Genomic DNA, 21,900 nt, shown 5'->3' on the forward strand with positions numbered 1-21,900 from the left:
AAAGATTCTCCAGAAGTCACGAGAGCCTAATTTTTGAGATGAGATACGAGATTTCATGACCTGAGAATAGCGGGCTTTGGCGTTAGAAAAAACCTTTTTACAATTGTTTCTAGCAGTAATAAATAGACATCTGTGTAGCAGTAATAAATAGACATCTGACTAGGAACAGAAACAAGACATAAGTTGAGTAGAGAAGGTAAATGATTCGGATTGTCTGGAAAGCGAGTTGGAAAGTTGACTATATGAGTTAGGGACTGAGAAAGGCAAAAGTTGTGGGCTTTAATGCCTGCAGAGTCACTAACACTAGAGCCAAGCCACTCAGAGTGGTGAGCATTAAAGTCACCAACAACAACTATATTAGCTGATGGATAAAGAGAGAGGACTTGGTCAATATGATCAGAAATAACATCAAAAAGATTGCAGTCTTGAGATGAAGGAGAGTGATATAAGAGAAACAAAGAGAAAGGCAATAGAGTGAAGTGGTGCTAAACGAAAGCACATGAAAGAATAGTCTGTGGATTCAAACCTAGTTTCACAACAAACGGGTGAATTCTTACAAATGTAAATGCCCAGACCAAGCATGTGACTATTGGAGCCTTTACGAATTAAAGAAAGATAACCATCAACACTAAGATAGCAAGATGAGACAGCTGAACTCAAATAAGTCTCACAAAGAGCAAGTAGGTCTGGTAAACTTTGCAAGAGATAAGACTCAACAGAAAAAAAGTTACTTCGAAGACCACAAATATTAGCGAATGATAGGTTTAGAGAACTTGGTGATGATGATGGTTTTTTGTGTTTTATAGTTTTTGGTACTTTATTTTTAAATTTGATTGAAGAACTTGATTCAAAGCATAGATAGTACTCAGAACACTGTTTAATAGCCCAAGCAATTGCCTCATTACTACTAACAAAACCTATGCCTTAACAAAGGGCTCCAAATGTGGCCTCCGCAATGCACACCAAATGTACAAACTGGGACACTATCCATGCGCAACATGGCACTATTAATACTTTGATATTTTTCAGCTGTTGATGGAATCAGCCTACCGCAGAGTTCGGGAAACCTGACTACCAGCCAGCCTCAGAACCATAAAACTGAGTTTTAGAGCTGTACCCTCATTAGGAGATAATAGAATGAGTTGCCTAGTCATAAAAACAGAGACACAAGCAAAACCCATGAATTGATTCAAGAAGATCCAGCATTCAACATCCTGAACTGGAAACAATGTATCAAAAATGCATCTGCGCCAGCCTAATAGATGAAGAAGGGGTGCGAGGCTGGTCAACAGATAGAATCTGTTCACCTCTTAAGTCTTTGCCTAGTAGGCCTTCTACAAGACAGTAGCTGGATGCATTTAACATCTGCCCAAGACGAGTATTTTTATCGAGACACCATCTCTAGCCTTTACTCAACCAAGAGCCCCAAGGCAGGGGGTGTTTTAAGTCGGAGTTGGCATCTCCTAGCCTTTGCCTAAAAAGGCGTATACTACAAAGCAGCAGGACATGAAAGAGATTGTATTGGGTTACATGTTACTAGTAGCAGGATAACCTGACCTGACCTTTCAACAAAGGAATTGTTTTCCGATTTTGCAATTGCATTTGTATGTTAACGTTGTTCAAGTTATCTTGAACAACGTTAACATTTGAACAACAGTTATTATTTAATTCATATTCATTAAATGACATTCTAAAAAGTATATTTTATGAAAGTCTTGATTCTTTTATAGAAGATTAAAACTGAAACTTATCAATATCATATAAAAAATTAGTATTTTAATTACTTAGTTAATTGTACGCATTTGATTCATAAAACGTAATTAAATATATTTATTATGCCACATTTTGTAAGTTTTTTTCCAATAAGAACTGTTTTGCAAGTTGTGGTGCGAAAGAATTTTGTTTCGAAAGAAATTAGGTTTTTTATCATTATTTTAAAAAATAAAGCATTAAAATGTTCATATGTTGCAATACTGAAAGTAAAATTTAATTATAAACATTATGGTATATTTTTTTTTTTTACAATTATATCCGTTAGACCAATAAAAAATTTTTATAGACTTCAAAATGTCGTTTAGCGAAAGAGCTTGTTTCGCAAATCCGACTTCCGTAAGTGCTACTTTTGTATGTAGCAAAATAGTTTTATTTTGTAATTCAACTTGCGAAAGGCTAAATTTTGTAAGTAGCATTTTTGAAATGAACATCTACAGTTTTTTTTGTTTCATAAAATTCGGTACGAAAAAAAAAAATTCCTGATTTTCAATATCCTTCCGAAAGAATTTTATTTTTCCAGAATTGTACGAAATCTTCCGGTTAACAACTCTAATATATATATACCAGGCCTTGTTACGAGATTTCGCTGCGTAGCGAAAACACGTAACGCATTTATAAGTAACTCAACTTAGCAAGTATATTTTGCATCGTTAGAAGTTATATTGCGTCACTAGCGTCTTTTCAAGTACCGCATTGTAATTAAAGTTATTAACGCGTTATTATTAACGCGTTAAAAATCATACAAACAGTTTTTTTTTTTCTCGCTATAACAAAAGTGAACTAAAACCTAAGTTCTTATTTAAAAAATCATTTTTATTATTTCAAATATGAATTAAATTTTATTTTGAAAAAAAATATTTTTTTTATGAAACGTAAAATAATGTTTGTTTATTTTCTTATGATTTTACAGTTGGTTTTTGGTTATTTTATTAACTGTTAATAAACTTTTTCTTATTTAATTTGTGAACTCTTTTTAATAATGTTTTTAAACAATAAAGAGTTTTTTTTTGTTATTTATCAGTTACAGATAACATATTCGTGATCATAATTTATTTTCATAAATTAAACGAACGTCATTAAAACTTTACGTTATTGAATTAACAATAAACAAAATATCTTATTAATAAAATATTTACATCAAAATAAATCGTGCATTTTTTAAATTATTATGACTAAAAATAGTTTTTGAATTTAAAAGGAATTTATATATTTAATTCCTTAAGATAAAACTTAAAACACTTTATTTTTTTTAACTAATTTTTAACAACAACAAAAAAAATTATGAAACAAACTGTTTCTTAAACAAAAAATCTATTAGTTTACAATTGCGGTTAAATGCTTTTACTTAACGACTTTATTTCTTCTGAATAAACGTCACGTTAACGACAATCAAAAGATAATTTAAATATTCTAAGAGATATAAGTTTTTGCGTAGCGCAAAACTGCTGAACGCGTAGGCAAATCGCCTTTTCGCAAGAAAAATGCGAGCTGCGTAATGCTTCTTAACAAGGCCTGATATATGTATATATTTTATTTGAAAACGAGATTCTTTAAAATTTAAAGAATCTCAGATTCTTTAAAAATTTTTAATTATATGAATCATCAACACAAAAATATCAAATTTACATTGAAAAAGAAGTAAAACATCAACTAGCTTTTTTAGATATTTTTATTGACAACAAATATAACTTAACTTCCAGCATATTTAGAAAAAAGACTTTCTCAGGACTATTAACAAATTACTTAAGTTTTACCAATATTTCATACAAAATTGGCATGATAAAAACCTTAATAGATAGGATTTATAAAACTAATAACAAATGGTCTAAATTACATTCTGATTTAGTTAAACTTAAACATATTCTCTGAAAAAACCTTTACTGAATTAAACTAATTGATTGTGTTTTAAAAACCTACCTAAACAGACTATATAAAAAAGAAAATAAAGAAATTGTTGATTCCTCAAAAATAAATTACTTTAAAATGCCGTATATTGGAAAAATATCAAAATTCATTGTAAAACTCCTAATATTAAACTCTCACCCTTTAGTTTTAATACATATTTTTTAACCAAAGATAAAACTCCTCAACATCTCTGCTCAAATGTCATATATAAATTTGTGTGTAAAAGCTGTAATGCTTGTTAAGTGGGTCAAACCATTCGACATTTGAGTAAAAGAATTGAGGAATATTTAAAATTACAAAAAACTTCTCATATAAATCAACATACTTATTCAATTACAAGTTGCTTTAATGTAGCCAATAAAGACTCTTTTTCAGTATTCAACTACAGCAAAACCTCACATCACTTTAAAATCAAAGAAGCATGACACATTATGTTGGAAAAGCGTGATCTTAACAAACAGGTTTTTAATTACACGCTATCACTCCAGCTCTAATTAAGGTTTTCTATTACTCTATGATATAATTTTCTACATTTTCCATTATTCTATGACATTGTTTTCACACCTTTCATGTTTTCTTTTGCTTGACTAATGAATAAAATTAAATTAATGTTTGTTTTCACTATATATCAAATAGTTTTTGTATTTAACAGTTTTATACTGGATAATGATTATTGTATAATCGAAACATGTTGTTGAAACTGAAAAAAATTGTTATATTTATTAGACACTATATATATATATATATATATATATATATATATATATATATATATATATATATATATATATATATATATATATATATATATATATATATATATGTATATATATATATATATATATATATATATATATATATATATATATATATATATATATATATATATATATATATATTATATACAACTTATATAAACTTATTTTCATCATAAAATTTTTATTTTCGTTTATCATTATATAAAAAAAGCGCCCATTATTTTAGATAAAACTTGAAAAGTGCATAAAATCAACAAAACTTGCAGTTATTTTATGATGCAACTTACCCCATATAATAATAAAATTTTAGGAAAAATATATAAAAACCATCTTTAAACTGAATTGTTGCAACTTACCCCTGTTGCAACTAGCTCCAGTCTCCTTTATCAGGCCTTGTTTTAAATAAAAAACCCTTAATGCGCTTAACGTGAAAATGCTTAATAAGCTTAACGTGATATTTGACATCGTAAAATTCTCTTCTTATTCTTATTTTTTAAAGACATTAACTTTTTTAAATTACTGCAATAATATTACCGCAAAACGAGTTAAATATTATTTAACAGCTTTTTTATTATTACTATAAAGAATATTTATTTATTTTTTTTTAATATTAAATAATTAAATTTAATATTGCATTTTTTTAAATGTTTGATATTAACAATTTTTTTTTCTTTTCTTGACATTTGCATAAATGAATTAAAACATGTTAAATTTTTGAATTTTTAAAATGTTTGAAAGTGCATTCTTTGAAACATCCAGATTCAATATCAAATGCGTGTCCTTGTAATTGAGAATCAAGATTAGGAATAGCGGCTGCAGAAATAGTCTTTCCACAATAATTTTTATTTGGAGTCTAATTCGGAACAAGATAACCTCAAATCATTTTTAAATTATCATTATCAAAAGAATCACATGATTCCACCTCTTCTAATTCATCATTCACTATCAGTTCGAAAGCCTTTTTGATGTTATATCTACAAGCCATTATATCTGTATAACAAAACAGGATAAAAAAATTACTAAATCAAACCATCAAAATTATATTTGAAACAATTATATATAAAATTATATATTGAACAATAAAAAGAAAATAACATTAAAATAAATAAAATAATAAAGTAACAAAATAATAAAATAATTTAAAAAATCTGAAAAAAGGCCTTACCTCGTGCAAGCTGTACAGTTACTTGAAAAAAAAAACTTTTTTTCAGAAGAAGTTTATAGTTTACACTGAAATAACTTCAATTTTATTGAACTCTAACAGTAATTAAGCAACTCAATTAGCTTTTATTGCTGACAAGTATACTCGTTTTCTGTACTCTGCATAAAGATTTCATAGGCACAATGGAAAACGAGTATACAAAGTATATTTGTTTTCCATAGTGTGCATAAAATCATGTTCCGCACTACATTTGACAAGTATACTTATCATCAATAATCAAAAAAATAATATTAAAAATATTACTTTTATAGCTTAAATTAAAAAATATTTGGTTTGTAAGTTCATAGTGCCAATTGTTCGTCATATTTTAGCAACAATTACTGAATATCGCTCCATACGCAATCTGTTTAACATCAGATGGGTCTCAAAAAAAAAATTCTTCAAAAGTATATCATGTTGGGTCTCAAAAGAAGCAAAATTTTATAAAAATTTTAAAAATAATCATTTTATAATTTAAACTTAATTTAAAATTTTGATGCCTAAAAAATTACATTTTTATCTGAAAGTAAAAATACGCATCTTTACAAAAAAAATTTAATTAAAATTTTTTTCTCTCAATTCTTTATGTGTTTAATGTTTTTACTAAATAACTTAATAAACTTGTTTTTAAAACATCAAGATCAAGGCTGTTTCAATACTAAAGTAAATAATATATCAAAAGTTATAATAAAATAAAAGTTTGAAGTTTCAACATGTTTAACTTTTTGTACATTGAAACGCTTTAACATAATATATATGATTGTAAACATGTAAAGATTTTAAGTTTTTTTTTGTCATATTCCCAATGGATTCTTATGAGATTCTGTTGATAATAAAGATATAACATAAATAAAAAAACAATGGACATTATCATATTTATGCTACTATTGATTATATAAGTCTGACGTACTTATATATAAACTTTATATTTATTTATGCCACTTAAAAGAATACTATAAAGATATTTATAGCATACTCGAATTGCAAGCTTTTAAAAATTTATTAACCAGAACTGAACCAAAAAGATAATTATATTTATATGTGTAAGACATTGAATCACATAAAAGTGACCAACAGAGCCATACATTATGATGAGGATGAATAGAAAAATAAAAAGAAAGATAATCTTAGTTGATTATAAGATTTTTATTATTTCATATTATTTCAAACATTTTCTCAAAAAAAGTCTAAAATAAAGTTTCTTAAAAGTTAATCTATAAATCTTCATATTAAATATTAATAAAATGGTAATCAAAAGCGATTCAGAAAGTAAAGGTTTTTTTTAGAAGGTTTGGATCTTTACCCTTTAAAAATATACTTCAAACTTTATTTTTTATTTAGACAGTATATTATACTGTTTATACAGTTATTTAGACAGTATATTATACCCTCTAAAAATATACTTCAAACTTTATTTTTTATTTAGACAGTATATTAAAACATATTAAAAACACTCAAGTAATAAAACAAAATAAAACAAAATAAAAATAATAACATTTAACAATAGTAATAAAAATCACTCATAGTAAATATTTGTGAGTTATCAAAAAAACGTTTTATTTTTTATTTTTAAACCAAAACAAATAATTATCATAAAAATGAAGAATTGTTCAAAACAAAAACTTTTAATAACTTTAGTATTTTTGAATAGTTTATATAACTGCTATTAAATAAAAATTTTATCCTCTTCTTTTCTTACAGAGCTGACAACACTAGGGGAGGGGGCCAGGGGGCACATGCCCCACTTTTTTTCTAAACAATCTTTTTTTTTTTTTTTTTTTTTTATAAGAAAATTCTAGATATAGGAGACTTTTTAAAAAAATTGATGATTGTGCAAACACATACACCACAAAACCCATGTCGTCGGCCCTGTCTTAAAAAGATTTTTCTCCTCAAGATCATTTCAAAAGACCAAAAAACAAAATAAAGCATAAAAATGAAGATCTTAGATTGTTACTATTAAGAATTGTGGAAAAATTACTCTAGTAGATCATATTGTTAATAATATTACACCAGGTCAGGTTTGGTTCAGGATCATCATGACCACCATGTAATTGGTAACTTGTAAACCAGTGCTACCTGTCCCATATCCTGCTGCTTTGTGGGATTAGTTTTTCTAGGCAAAGGAGAAACAAACCATGACTTAAAATTCAAGTAAAAGCCTTGAGTAAAATCTAGAAATGGTGTCTTGATACAAATATTCATTTTGTATCAAGACACAAGATCAAAGACTTATGAGTAAATAAAATAATTCTGTTATAAGGCTTTTTCAGGTCAGCTTTGCACCACCTCTTCATTTATTAAGCTGGCGTAGATATAGATTTACATCTATTGCTATATTGTTTCCTGGCTATGATGATGAATGGTGGATTTTTGTGAATCTACTCATAGATTTTTGGTTTGTACTTCCTTGATATCAGCAGAACTATGGCAACTGTATATTTCATGACTTGGGATGTCATGCTCTATCTACAATTGAGTTAATTTCTCTATAACTTATATCATGATCAAAGTACCGAAAAATATTAAATTTGAGAAATCTTCACCACCACCTAACTGTTTCAATATATCTTTTACAAATATTTGTGGTCTTCGAAGTAACTTTCCATCAGTTGAATCTTGCCTATTGCAAAATTCATTGAACTTAAATTTGGTGTATACTTACACACCAACTCACTTTTTTGTAAAGAAAATAGGTTTGAATCCTTTGACAATTCTTTTATGTGCTTCTACTTTGCATCTCTTCGCTCTCTTTATTCTTTCTTCTCAAGACTGCACTCCTTTAGATATAACATCTGATCAAATTAACAAAGCCCTTTTTTTTTTTTCCTTCTTCCAATATTGTTGTTATTGGTGATTTTATTGCTAATCACACTGAATGGCTTTATCTAACACGACTAACCCTGCTGGAACTAAAGCCTATAAGTTCTGTGTTTCCCAATCTCTTATTCAGATAGTTAACTTTGTGACTCATTCATTCAGATAGTAAACTTTGTAACTTGTTTATTTAGATAGTTAACTTTGTTACTCATTTTTCAGACAACTCTAATCACTTAGCTTTACTTTTTGATTTATCATTTCACTGACCATAGCTAGTGTTCTGTTTCTACTTATTCTCCTTTAGTTGATTTGGACAATGCAAAAATCTCTTTAAATCTTTTACCTTATACTTCATCTTTGAAGTCACCATATCACCACAATACTTCCTACTAGCCCAAAACTGACTGGGGCAGTAGGTAGAAAATCATAAAAAGAATTTTTATAATTTTTTTGGCAGTCATTGGGCTGATGTCTTTGCTTCTTAGCTGATAAATGTACTTCCTATGTTACATCCTGGTTTCAAACAGATATGGAAGCTTTTATTGCTTCTTGACAGTTCCAAGTTAAATCTCATTCTACTTTATGGTTTTCACCTTCCTATACAGTTGTTATATCTAATCACAAAAACACATCTCTTGAGAACAAGCATCTTTTTATTATTGCAAGAAGTTAATGTAACAATGTCATTAACTAAAGAAAATTAAACATTTTATTTTTTAATTCATGGATCTGATCTTACTATCTCTCAAGGATAAGGAGATTAGTGCAAATATCTAACTGTAACGCAATCTTAAAACAGATATCAAGTTTTACAGTTCTTACTTTAAAATTGCTTCCGTATTTTTTTAATTTTTTAAAATACAAACTAGAACATTTTTGAAGTTCTATAGATACATTTACTTTTATAAAGTTTTACTTTTATTCAAAAACTGCATTGCAGCAAAATCTCCTTATTTTTGATTTATAGCGTTTATTTGCTATAATTCAAAAATAAGGAGAAAAATAACTTTTAAAAAGTTTTTAGAAGATTAATGCCCCTTAGTGGCCGAAGTGATGCAAGGGTTTAAATCCTGTTGCATGCAACTTAACTTTTTCTCTTAAATTTTTTCCAATCTTCTAAAATACAAAAAAAAAATATTTTCAAAGTTTTATTGATGTTATAACATATTGATGTAAAAACATATAAAAGATATAATATATCATAACAAACAAAAGGTAGAGAATTTTCAAAAAAGCTTAAAATCTTAATAAACATCAAAACAGGGGTAGGACCTTTATGCACATAAGTCAAGATACTCAGGGTACTTGAGTAATTAATGTGTTTAGGTAAATAGTTATGTCTGCAGGTTTAACACACAGTGACAATTTTTTTTCTTATAGAAAAAAAAATTTTACATTTCAACTCTTATTTTCTTCAAAATTAATTAAAGGAGCGGGAGTCCCAATAAGCTGCAAATGATTTGCAAAAAAAACTAATAAAAACTTTATAGAAAATTAAGAAAGAAAGAAATTTGTAAGTCTGTACCCTTTTTTTTTATATAGTAGTTTATAACTTTACAATAAGAAGTTTTAGGTATTGAACATTAATCATTATTTCAAAATAAAGATTTGATAGATTTTTATTTTCTACCACTTACTAAAAATTATTGAAATAAAACGACTATATAAAGAATAAGTATAAAAAAGGTCAGTGGTCATGGTAAGTTCATTATTCCACATATTTTTAAATCTAATACCAAATGTTTTTAAACTTTTTATACCAAATGTAATTAATAAACATTAGAATACCCGCTTCCGGTATTAATATTTGAACCGGTGATAAATTGCGGTTTGTACAACAACTTTTTATAAGTTAGTAATGTTAAAAATTATTTTTTTATTCATAACTTAAAAAGGTAGACAATATGTATAGTTTTTCTACTGCTTACTAAAAAATATTCAAGTAAGGAATAAGTGTAGAAATAGTTGGTGTAAAGTAGACTTACCAAAACTGTTTATTTACAGGTAAATAAACTTTGCGTTTAAATAAAACTAACTGGCTGGACCTTTTCAGCATTACAGCTTTTTAGAAAAATCCTGGTTGGGCTTTTTGGAGCCAGCAGGCCGCTGTCAAAGGCCAACACTCTTCTTTTCCAGTACCTTCTGGAGTACCTCAAGGTTCTATCCAAGTATTTTCCTATTAATTGCTTAAAACAGGCAGGTGGTACTGAATCTGATCTCTTTCCTACAACAATATGGGGCTTGCAGTGGATTGTAAATTTTAACTTAAATAACAATATTGTGAACATTCCCATATTAATGAAACCCTCTCGATGAGTCCACCCTTTTATGTCTTTTTAGATTATCATTCACTACTGACATCTCATGGAAACTATATATACAATCTATTGCAAAGTTAGCATCTGCTAAGGTTGTTTCTTTTTATTGTGCTTGTCACCATCTTACACTTGTTTCTATGCATTACCTTTACAAATCTCTTATTTATTCCTGTATGAAGTACTGTTGTCATATATGATTGATCTAATGATGCTATTTCTCTCCAAAACAAAATCTAAAAATGCATAGTAAAGGTAGTTGGATCTGTTTTATCTCTCAAAATTGAGTCACTCCCCTAACGCCATAAGGATATACTTTATTCTCTGTTCCACAAATACTATTGTGATCACTGCTCAATTGAGCTCTTATCTCTAGTTTTATCAACTAGAACTCATTCTTGCTTGATTCATCAGTCAGCAAAAGAAAAATTGCATTCTTTTACTATATCTATTTCTTCATGTTTTAAAAACTTTTATTAATCTTTTTTTTTTCGCTTCACTTCAATGTTTTGAAACTCTCTCCTATCTTAGTGTTTCCTGACTCATACTATCTTTAAATTTTTAAGTCTTGTCAACCATTTTTCTTTGCTATTTGATACTTTTCTTTGTTTTCTAGTAACTTCTAACTTAATAGTGATTGCTTGCAGACTTGTTGGGAGTGAATCAGTTTTAAAAAAAATTAATATTAAATAGTATGAAAAAGAAGTTAAAAGTTAATATAGAGTTATTTTCAATATGATAAAATAGTGATGATAAGAACGGAATATTTAAGAGAGTTAAAAATAAAATACTTAAAACCTCTCATGATAATGTTAAAAAAAAACTTTATATAGTTTTACAAACTCCTAAAAATTATTTTTTTTCAAAAGCATATAAGAATTCAGAAATAACTTTTTTTCTTGGGCTGAAAATCCATTAAAAACATAACATAATTAGAAAAAATTACCACACTTCTAAAACGCATTATGACAAATAAGGGCTTATTCAATAACTTACAATAGATAACTTAATATCTAATCTTAACTTATATAAGATTTTAATAATCAGATACTCCATTTCTACCTTGCCTTCATCATCAACAACCTTGACCCTTATACCATCATGATAAGTAACAACAGCTCCAATAGGTGCACTGAACTCATTAGATCCACATGGCAACCACACATAATCACCCTAAATTTTAACATCAAATAAGTTTATTATAAAACAAAAAATTTCAAAAAAATTGATAAAATTTTTATAAAAATTATCAAAATAAGTTTTGATAATGTTATTTTTAGTCTCAAAAAAGCATTATACAAAAAAGCAAAAACCTGATTGAAGATAGGCATCTTCGCTCAAACACCATAACAAAGACTACAAAAGTTTATATTTTTCTAATAATAAAAATAAAAAAATATATAGATATATACATTTTTTTCTAAAAAAAAGCTTCATTATAATAACAATCTTGGAAATAATCTTGGAAAAAAATTGACCTCTGATATTTTAAATTTGGCAGTTAGGTCAAAGTCAAACGACTCTCTATATATATATTTTTCATTAATATTACTTTAATAAAATATTATTAATAAAATTTACAAGAACAATTATTTTCCAACAATAATTTATGTTAAATAAAATATAAAGAACCAAAATTTAATGTTTTCCTAAATAAATTCATAGGCATTGAATAAGGAACATGACATCATGTGTGTATATATATATATATATATATATATATATATATATATATATATATATATATATATATATATATATATATATATATATATATATATATATATATATATATATATATATAGGCACACATGATGGCATTTCTATTTCATTATAATATATAGCTGTATAATTTATAGTGTATAAACTGTCATTTTAAAATTTTAAAACTGCTTTAAAATTAAAAGATTTATAGCTTTAAAAACTGTTTTATGCTTTAAGGCTTTAAAAACTGTTTTATTTAAAAACCCTATCTCTATAGCAACCTTTTAACTAAATTAATCTCTTCATTACTCTTTAAGCATTAATTACTTCTTGTGCTTAATCTTAATTATGTCTTTTTTTTAATAACATCAATGCCCTTTGTATGAAATATAACTAATTTAATAATTTAAAGCATATTAGATATTTCTAAAAGAGAATTATTATAATTTTGTATTAAAATAAAATCTATACAACATTAAATTAAATTTTATTGTAAAATATACTAAATAAAAATACTATAATAAATAATATTTTAAACTTTTTAAACTTTTTATATGAAAACTTTCATACTTAATTATTACTTATAATTAAAATAATATAACTTTATAATAAGCAGGATTATCATTATTTACTTGACATTATAGAAACACTGAAGCCATAACATAGAAACACTGAAGCCATAACATAGAAACACTGTTTTAAAAACATTAATTACTCAATATAGTACAGTAGTTTAAACTTTTTCCTATAAGCTGATCAATTTATGTACATTAATTCATACTTGTATTAAATTAAATAAATATTTAAAAAAATTGCAGTTAACAATTTTTATATTAAAACAATAAAAACTAGGTAACCAACTTAACCATATGCTCAAATACTTTTTTAATAGATAGGAAATTTTCAGACTAATGTTATATACAACTTCTAACAAGATAAAATTCTTGGTATTAACCAAACATTTTATTTAAAAATGATTATTATCAGTTGTAAATAAAATGTTACAACTGATAATAATTAGTTGTAAATATTTTTTATCAGATTAGATTATTTTTTATCAATTATCAGATTAGAAAATATGAAAATTTAACGAAAGTAAAAAATTTAATTCTAATTCAATTTTTAATTTTAAAAAATTACACTAAAAATTATATCTGCCATTGTTTTTAAAATATAGTTTAAAAAAATTAAACAATCCAGTTTTTATTTTTTCATGAATTTGTAATTTTTATATTCAATTGAACATATTTTATATTTTTCTTAAATGAAATTTTGTTCCAGAATATTGCTATTTAGATATACAATTAAAAACTAATATATAGAGATGAACATAAATTTATGTACAAAGAGTTAGAGTCAAGGTTACAGAAATAATATGTTTTTGCTTGGTCAAATTTTCAAAATGGTTTTCCTTTTATAATAAAGACCAGGTTGTTAAATTTTTTTTTTTAAGTTTAAAAAGGGGGTATAAATCTGCACTTGCATCAAATTGATTACAGTTAATCATTAAAATTTTAAGTACTGTTGTGCAACATTACTAACAAAAAAAGTTTCAGTTTTTTTTCTTGTTTTAAATTGTTTAACTGGCATAAAACTTTCTATCATGAAAACTTTTTTTGTGGGGAGGAAAGGGAAGTGTATTCAACAGAACCAAGAGGAAAAGTTCAGATTTTGCCTTTATTTATTTTAAAAAGTAATAGGTTGAACTTTATACTCTTAATTACTAAATAACAAATAGTAAACAAAATAAAAACATAAATAACCACTAATTATCCACTAAATAATGCTTTAGAAACTAAGTAAACAAAATTATTCTATTATTAAACACCATGAAACCACTAAATAAATTATACAAATAAAATAAAGTGTTATTAAAATAAAGTAAACATATTTAATCCAAGAACAAACACTGTCAAACCATAAGTAAATTATATAAAACCAATGTAAACATTTTAAATCCATGAACAAACACTATTAAACCATAAATAAATTGTTAAATAAACATTAAATTTGTAGTTGTAATCCTCAAAAATAATTGAATCACTGCGTTATGATAAACTCACAATTAAATCTAAAAATAAAGTCACAAATATATACTTAAACGTAATAACATCATTAAGTAAACACTTTATTGTGCAATGTATATTTAGTATAATGCAGTTTTAGCTTATTGACATTTAGTTAGAATAAATTAGTTAAATGTAAATCCATTAATTAACCTATATAAAACTAATAATTAAAGTATTTCTTCTTAAGTACTTCTTAAGTAGACATTATATTCTAACGATCATTGACAAAAAAACTATCGATGTTTAAAAATCGATAAACTGCTTTTAATTCTAAAGATTACCTGGTTCGTACGAAAACATCAGATTACCCCACAACAAATGTAATTTAACAGTCTCGATATGTTAACAAAAACCCATATTGGCTTGAGCGTACATATTTATTAAAAACCCTTCTATTTATTTATTTTTAGTTGGTGAATTTACACCCGACTTTTATTTCTCTTTTTTATTGTCATGAAGTGATTTGCATGATAAATTTGTGTTGTATTTGAAAACAAGGCTTTCCTAGACCAAAATTTTATTATGAAGACAAAATCCTTATTTGCACACAAAATTCTCCTATTTTTTAAAAATCTTTTTATTACTTGATTTTTAGATATTTTAGCTTGTATCAGTCGATGCATGTACACTACTTTTGTTTCTCCTTATTTATCACAAATTAAAACTACCCAGTGGGTACCGGACCAAAAAAAGACGTCTTTTGAACGTTCAAAAGACGTCCAAAACGTTCAAAAGACGTTCGATACATTTAAAAGACGTTCAAAAGACAACTTTTTTATGTCCCGTGTCATATTATTTATACATTTTGTCTTTTACGCCATAAAAATTCTTTTTTTAGTATTAGATTTAATATATTCATGAAAACAATTGAACTTATAATATAGTGATTTTAATTTTGATATGTCGCTATCTGGATATTGCAGTTTTATAGCTATCGATAACACTACTGAATATCGTTAGCTACAAATTGTAGCATAGTAGCTAGCTACAACATTAAAACAAATCTGTAGCTATTCAATGACTACATACCTCAGCTTTGTAGCTAGCGATACTATTACTATATATTGATAGCTATAGAGCGTAGGTATGTAGCTATTCACAACGTCACAATAAATCTATGGTTACATATTGTAACTTTTTAGCTTGCTATGTTGTTACAATATATCTATATAGCTGCATATCTGCTTTAAACAATAGCTATTGTTATGGTGTTAATTTAAAAAAAATGATATCTATGATTTACAATTATTGTAATTTTATAATAAAATCATAATAAATATCGTATTGCAATTCATCTTTTTAATACAATAACAATACCCATCGTATTGCAATCTTTCTAATACAATAACAATACCCAGGGTCGGACTGGCACTGGGAGCCCGGGGGGAAGAGACAAGCAAAATACGTTAAAACGTTAATCACATAGTTTTTTGTTAAAAAGGTAAAGGAAATTTCTAATAATGTGCAGGCAAATTTTCATATCTTTAAACCATCCTTCCGTCCATTAGTTTATTCGACCTGTTTAAAAAAATTAATTCATAAATTTTTTTAAAATATATATAAAAAAATTGGTAAAAAAAAATTTTTTATTGGAAAATGAGAAATTTTTTAGATTAACGCATTTCACCGTATTTAAAGCTGAACTCCAACTGTATTTCACTATATATTTTTTACAAATACAAAAAACTAAAATACAATACTTACAAAGAAATAATAGTTTTTTAAATAATAAAAAAAAAGAAATAATAATATTTTAAATAATAAAAATGGGGCTGGAGCCCCATTAAATATTTCTGAGCCTCTCTGGTTGGGAACTTGCTTCCCAATCAGATAAGTAATAATAAGCCAGTGCTTATTATTATAATTACACTATGTAACACAATTTTTGTTCTTCTAAGTGTTATATACCAAATGCTTAAAATGCTAAAGTGTTATATACCAAATGTATAAAGTATGTGAAAAATGACTTCAATAAGTCCAAACTTAGCTTACACGACAACAGTACGAAGAAAAATCGTTTTTATGTAAAAATAGAACAATTTTTTTTTTGATTTTCGTCATTATGATCAGGTAAAAACGAAAATTACACTAGGAATATACAAACACAGTCGAAAACCAATCAACAAAGTTCAAAAATGTTTAGGTTTTCTAGATTTACGATTGTACTGTGACTCAATCTCTTGAAGAAGCCCCCAAATGCAGTCCCTTATCATGTTTTTGTTATGCTGTCCATGGTAACGGCGTTCAAAGTCCAATATATCTTTATAAAAGCGCTAGCCTTGCTACTTTGAGTAAGCGCCCATGTTTTTCTTGAATTTGTCGAGATGCGAATCAAGGATATGGACTTTCAGCAACATTCTGCATTCCATTTTGGCGTAATTATTTATGAAAGTCTGCTCCAACTCCACATTGTTTTCAGCTTTGTGATTACCTAGGAAGCCCTGAACAATTGCAACGAAGCTGCTCTGCGCCGCTCTCTCTTTGTTCAACCTGTTCAACAGCTTTGCAAAATCCTCATATTCTATGATCTTCTTGATCTATATTCCAACTAATATACCAGCCGTGACCTCAGTTCTGTTAGCTTTTGAAAAAGATCTTAGAGGTATTGAAATGCCGTTGACTTCTTATCAAGTGCAGTGAAAAAATTGTTTAATGAGGCCTAACTCGATGTGCGGCTATAGCATAAGTACGTTATGAGACTCCATCAGTGGCTCCCACTTCACATTGCTTTTCCCAAAATCTCAGTCTGTTGTGATCAGTCCTTTGTGCAACAATGCACCTTAGTGTTATGGCTGTCCCAGAGACAGAGGAAACAAAGAAAATTCGTGAAACCTCCTTGAAGAACCATGGGGAATGATACCATTTTGAATTCACCGATGACCTCCCATCCGTAGTTGTTATATTTTAATGCGCTTAGCAACATTTTGACACTAGTGTAGTCCTTTTTGAGATGCACAGATTGGACCATCAGGAAAGACGGGTAGTTGTTTCCGTTGTGAAGCAATACGGCTTTTACTGTCTTTGAATTGACATTGTTCAATTGGATTACATGCAACACCAATAGCCTGTAATAGATCGGCAACATTGTTGCAGAAACACAGCTCATCATGCTGACTGAAGAAGTTGGAAAATTTTTGATGCCGCTTTAAACAAAATTATTTTGCCTAACCTTTTGTGTATTGTCTTTGCAAAATTGAGCATTTAAACAATAAACAGTTTTTATTAATTTTTATTTTTGTATGTTTTATTTGTGTGTTTTGATTTGTTTTGACCATAATGAAATAAAAAGAGATTCTGTAACTAAATACCTGGGGGTTTCCATTGACGAGAACATCACATGGAAAGTTTCAAAAAGTATTGGAATTCTATATAAGGCGCGTACTCATTTAGATAAAAATAATTTAACTAAACTTTATTATTCTTTTATTCATAGTTATATAAGTTATGGAAATATTGCCTGGGGTAGTACTGATCAAAGCAAGTTACAATGTCTCCATCGCCGTCAGAAACATGCGATCCGTGTAATTAATTTTGCGGATCGGTTCTCAAATTCCTCAATATTTTTCAATCAAACGAAAATCCTCGATATTTATAAACTAAACGTATATAAAAATTTATCTTTTGTTTATATGTGGAAGTATGATTTATCTCCTTTAATTTTTAAAGACCTTTTTATTTTGAAACTTTTAAGCAAGTTTAACATGAGGAATAATAACTATTTAAATGAACCACTCTGTCGAACAAAATTCAATCAATTCTGTATCGTGCAGCTCATCTCTGGAACAAAATTATTTTGCCTAACTTCGGCTTACCCCTAACTTATTCTGTTTTTAAAATTAAATTAAAAGATCTCATTCTCTCTATTGAAAATATCTTAGAATATTTTTAATTTGTCTTATGATATATAATAATTTTGAAATGTATGTTCAATCTTTGTTTTATACATTTTATATATTTTGTTGCCAATTTGTTTTTATTTATCTAAGTGCTATTTTAATATTTTTATGTTAATTTTTTACGTTCTCTTATTGTAAAAAGGCGTTTTTATAATACTTTACGTACTCTGTTTTGTAAAAGGCTTCTGACGATAAGATCATTTGATCTTCTTTTAGAAGAAGCCTTGTTTGTATTTGAAAAAAAATATGTAATTTATATATATTACGTCAAATGTAAACAAAAACTTTCGGAAAAAAAAAAAAAAAAAAAAAAAAGTTCCACTGTTCGAGATTAGATAGAAGTTAGGCATTCGATTTTGTAAGCCGTGGTTCCTAATTAAATTGTTCACGTCTTTCTGGTTAAGGAAGTGCAGCTTTCTATCCCCAACTTCATTTGCGGAACCGTAGTCCATATCTCTTGTGTCAACCTCGCTATCTGACTTGCTGTTGTCTTCTGAGGATGGCCAATGCAACCTCGGAGGAGTCGGAACAGGAACATTGAGACGGTGTGGTACTGGATTGATGGAAGAAGGTATATCCGGATAAACAATCTAAGGGGCATTTTTTCCGGTGCGACGATTTTTTGGGTTTACCATGCAGAAAGTTTAACTTAAGCAATGTATGCTTAAGTTGTACGTCGGCTCTCACCAAATTTGCGGGATAACAAACTTCATAGCTAGTTTCTCTCCTTTGTACTAACCTGTAACATAGCAGATAATAATATATAGGAGTTATAATAATATGAGATTTCAAGATGAAACATATTTGCCTACATTACACGACTAATGACAAAACTTTGTAAATTACAACTCCTTGAAATAAACAAGATCTAAAGCATTGAAATTATGAAAAAGCATTATGAAAATAAATTATAACACTTCTAGGCGAGAGGCAACAACTCAGTTTATTTTCAAGTGTTTTCTTGCAATATTTACATTTGAAATGCGGTGCCCAAGATTTGTCTTGTTCTCCGACCGTACGCCAAAGTATGCCTTGTAGACCTCGCACATTTTACGATTTGCTTTTACTTTTTCGCACTTGTCTTTATAAATTGTCTGCGCACGTATCAGAATGAATCAGCTGGATGCAAACAACCTCTTGATGTCATATTAAATAAATAACTTCTCTTCAACTACGAATCGTTATTTTTTCAGTCTGCAATAACACGAATTGGAATAACAGTCTGCAATAACACGAATTGGAATCTTGGTTCAAGACACCTATGCTATTATACTTGTACAGCTACTTTTGGAACATTCAAGAACGTTCTAGAACGTTCAGAGAGTTTTTCGAAAGTTTTGGAAGTTTCTAGAACGTTTTTGAGTGTTTAGGAGAATTGTAGAAACATTTGGACAACTTTAGCAGTTCAGGAATATTATAGAAGAAAGTTCGGCATTAAAAGCAAATTGAGAATTTTCTCGGAAACACGTGTTTCTCCAAATTTCATTGTCCCGGTCACAGAAGCAAAGTTTTTCTGGAACAACAACGATTTCCTTTCTGCTCTAGAACTAACGGGTTAAGAAAACACACTTTCAACCCAGGAACAGAACAAAAGTGAAAACTTGTTAGATCGTTGTTACGAGGAGAGCCCAAAAATAATTTTGACAGGCACATTTTTATCCTCTCCAGGGCACTAGGATTATATAAAATTTATGCTTATTACTCGATAAAAAAACGAAATATTAAGTTTTTTTTGTAATAAATTAATTTTTTAGTCTCTTACTTAAGATAATTTACTCTACGACTAATAAATAATTATATAAGGCTGCTTTACGGCATCTTTGTATACTTTGTTAAACATTCCATATTTTAATCGTAGAAATAACTACCACCTTTTGTGTATTGTCTTTGCAAAATTGAGCATTTAAACAATAAACAGTTTTTATTAATTTTTATTTTTGTATGTTTTATTTGTGTGTTTTGATTTATAGTGAAGCCCGACATGACATAACCTTCAGACATGGCAGGGGACCCCCCTCCCACCCAACCTCCTAGAAAGTCCGACCATGACCTGAAAACAACAGTAAGCGGGAACCTTGTGAAATATTTTACTTTTGTGTACGTGAAGCAGATGAAAAAAAAAAATTTAATTGCACCCCGCTGAAAATAATTCGCTTGCAAATAAAAAATTTCAAAACTGTGCATTTAAACATTTAAATAAACTCTGAAAATAATAATAAAAGTTAAAAGTTTAAGAGTCATTTAAATAGTTTGCTAAAATATTTAAAAAGTTTGCTAAAAATATGTTTTGACTTTTGCTTTTTTATAAGTTTTATTTTGTTAAAGTTTGCTAATTTAAAAAAAAAAATTCAATTGATTTAAACGATTTTGATTCGCTATTTTATAATAAAAAACCATTAGAAAACTAGATTAATTTATTATTTATTATTAATTTATTATTTCATTATTTTATTATAAAATAGCATTATTAAACTAAACATAATTTTTGATGTTAAACAGAGCCTTACTATTTTTCTACGTTTTTTTATTTCACTTTTAACGAACTATTTCATTACTTTAAATCAAATTTAATAAACATTGTTTGCTATATTTAAGAATGGATCAATTAAATAAGTGTTTTAAAGCATTTGAAATTTCATAGTCTTAAAGCGAATTTTTCGTTTTTTTTCTCTTTTGTAACTTTTTGATTTGTCTTTTCACAAAGAAAGTCTTATTTTATGTATATTGGTAACAATTACTTTTTTATTTATGTAACTATTTTATGTATATTGTACAAAGTTTTAAAGAAAAACAATTCAAATATTAGATTAATATAAAAATGAAGTGCCATGGTTTTCTTAGGTACCAATTTAGTGTACGAGATAACATAAAAATCTCTTTGTCAATATTCTAAGCTGAGGGGGGGGGGGGGGATGAGGGTTGTTGAATTGAACATTTCCAAGTTTTAGATGGTCAGAAAAAACTATAAAGTTGTAAAGAATGAAGCACTTATAGTAAGAGAGCAAAACTTGAATGAGATTAGAGGTTTGAAACTTGCTTATCACATGGACAAAAACATGACTAGCTTTGTGTCAAAGCGAAGAACAGTACAAAATTGAGGTAAAGGCTTCTGAAACTGTAGAAAGGTTGGTAAGTTGAAAAAAAATCATATACTGGTAGTTGTTGCACTCTTTCTCCTATATCCTTGAGGAGTATTACATTGACTTAATGTCTTTGCAATAGTTAAAATTATTCCAGCACCGACCAAAGTACTAACTTAAAAATAGCATTCAAAAACTTGAGATTTCACAGGTTAATAGTTAATAAATAATATTCAACAGAAATTAAAGATAAAGTAATATATCGCATTTATATTATATAATATAAAATCCTAAATTTAAATAAATTTTAAAAGAATGCCTGTAGTCAGATTACCGAAGTTTAATTTTAGGTATTTTCCCTTCGAATAATCGTTCATCT

General features: G+C 27.4%; 1 protein-coding gene across 2 annotated transcripts in view; it reads right to left on the bottom strand.

Moving 5' to 3' along the window:
* Positions 1-14,920, bottom strand: part of LOC100198195 (myosin-VIIa) — a 110,130-nt gene extending 95,210 nt beyond the window's left edge. Inside the window, exons 1-3 of one of the 2 annotated variants that reach the window (XM_065788179.1) lie at positions 14,827-14,920; positions 12,086-12,148; positions 11,835-11,945 (exon numbers count right to left, since the gene is read on the bottom strand). In XM_065788179.1, coding sequence (XP_065644251.1) covers positions 11,835-11,945; positions 12,086-12,103 — 129 coding nt within the window. In that variant the 5' untranslated portion in view covers positions 12,104-12,148; positions 14,827-14,920. Of the gene's footprint in view, positions 1-11,834; positions 11,946-12,085; positions 12,216-14,826 lie in introns of those variants that run through there. The other variant, XM_065788178.1, reaches the window with a different exon arrangement.
* Positions 14,921-21,900: the final 6,980 nt, after the last annotated feature.

Source organism: Hydra vulgaris, chromosome 01 (genome assembly GCF_038396675.1).
Source record: "Hydra vulgaris chromosome 01, alternate assembly HydraT2T_AEP".
Lineage (NCBI taxonomy): Eukaryota > Metazoa > Cnidaria > Hydrozoa > Anthoathecata > Hydridae > Hydra > Hydra vulgaris.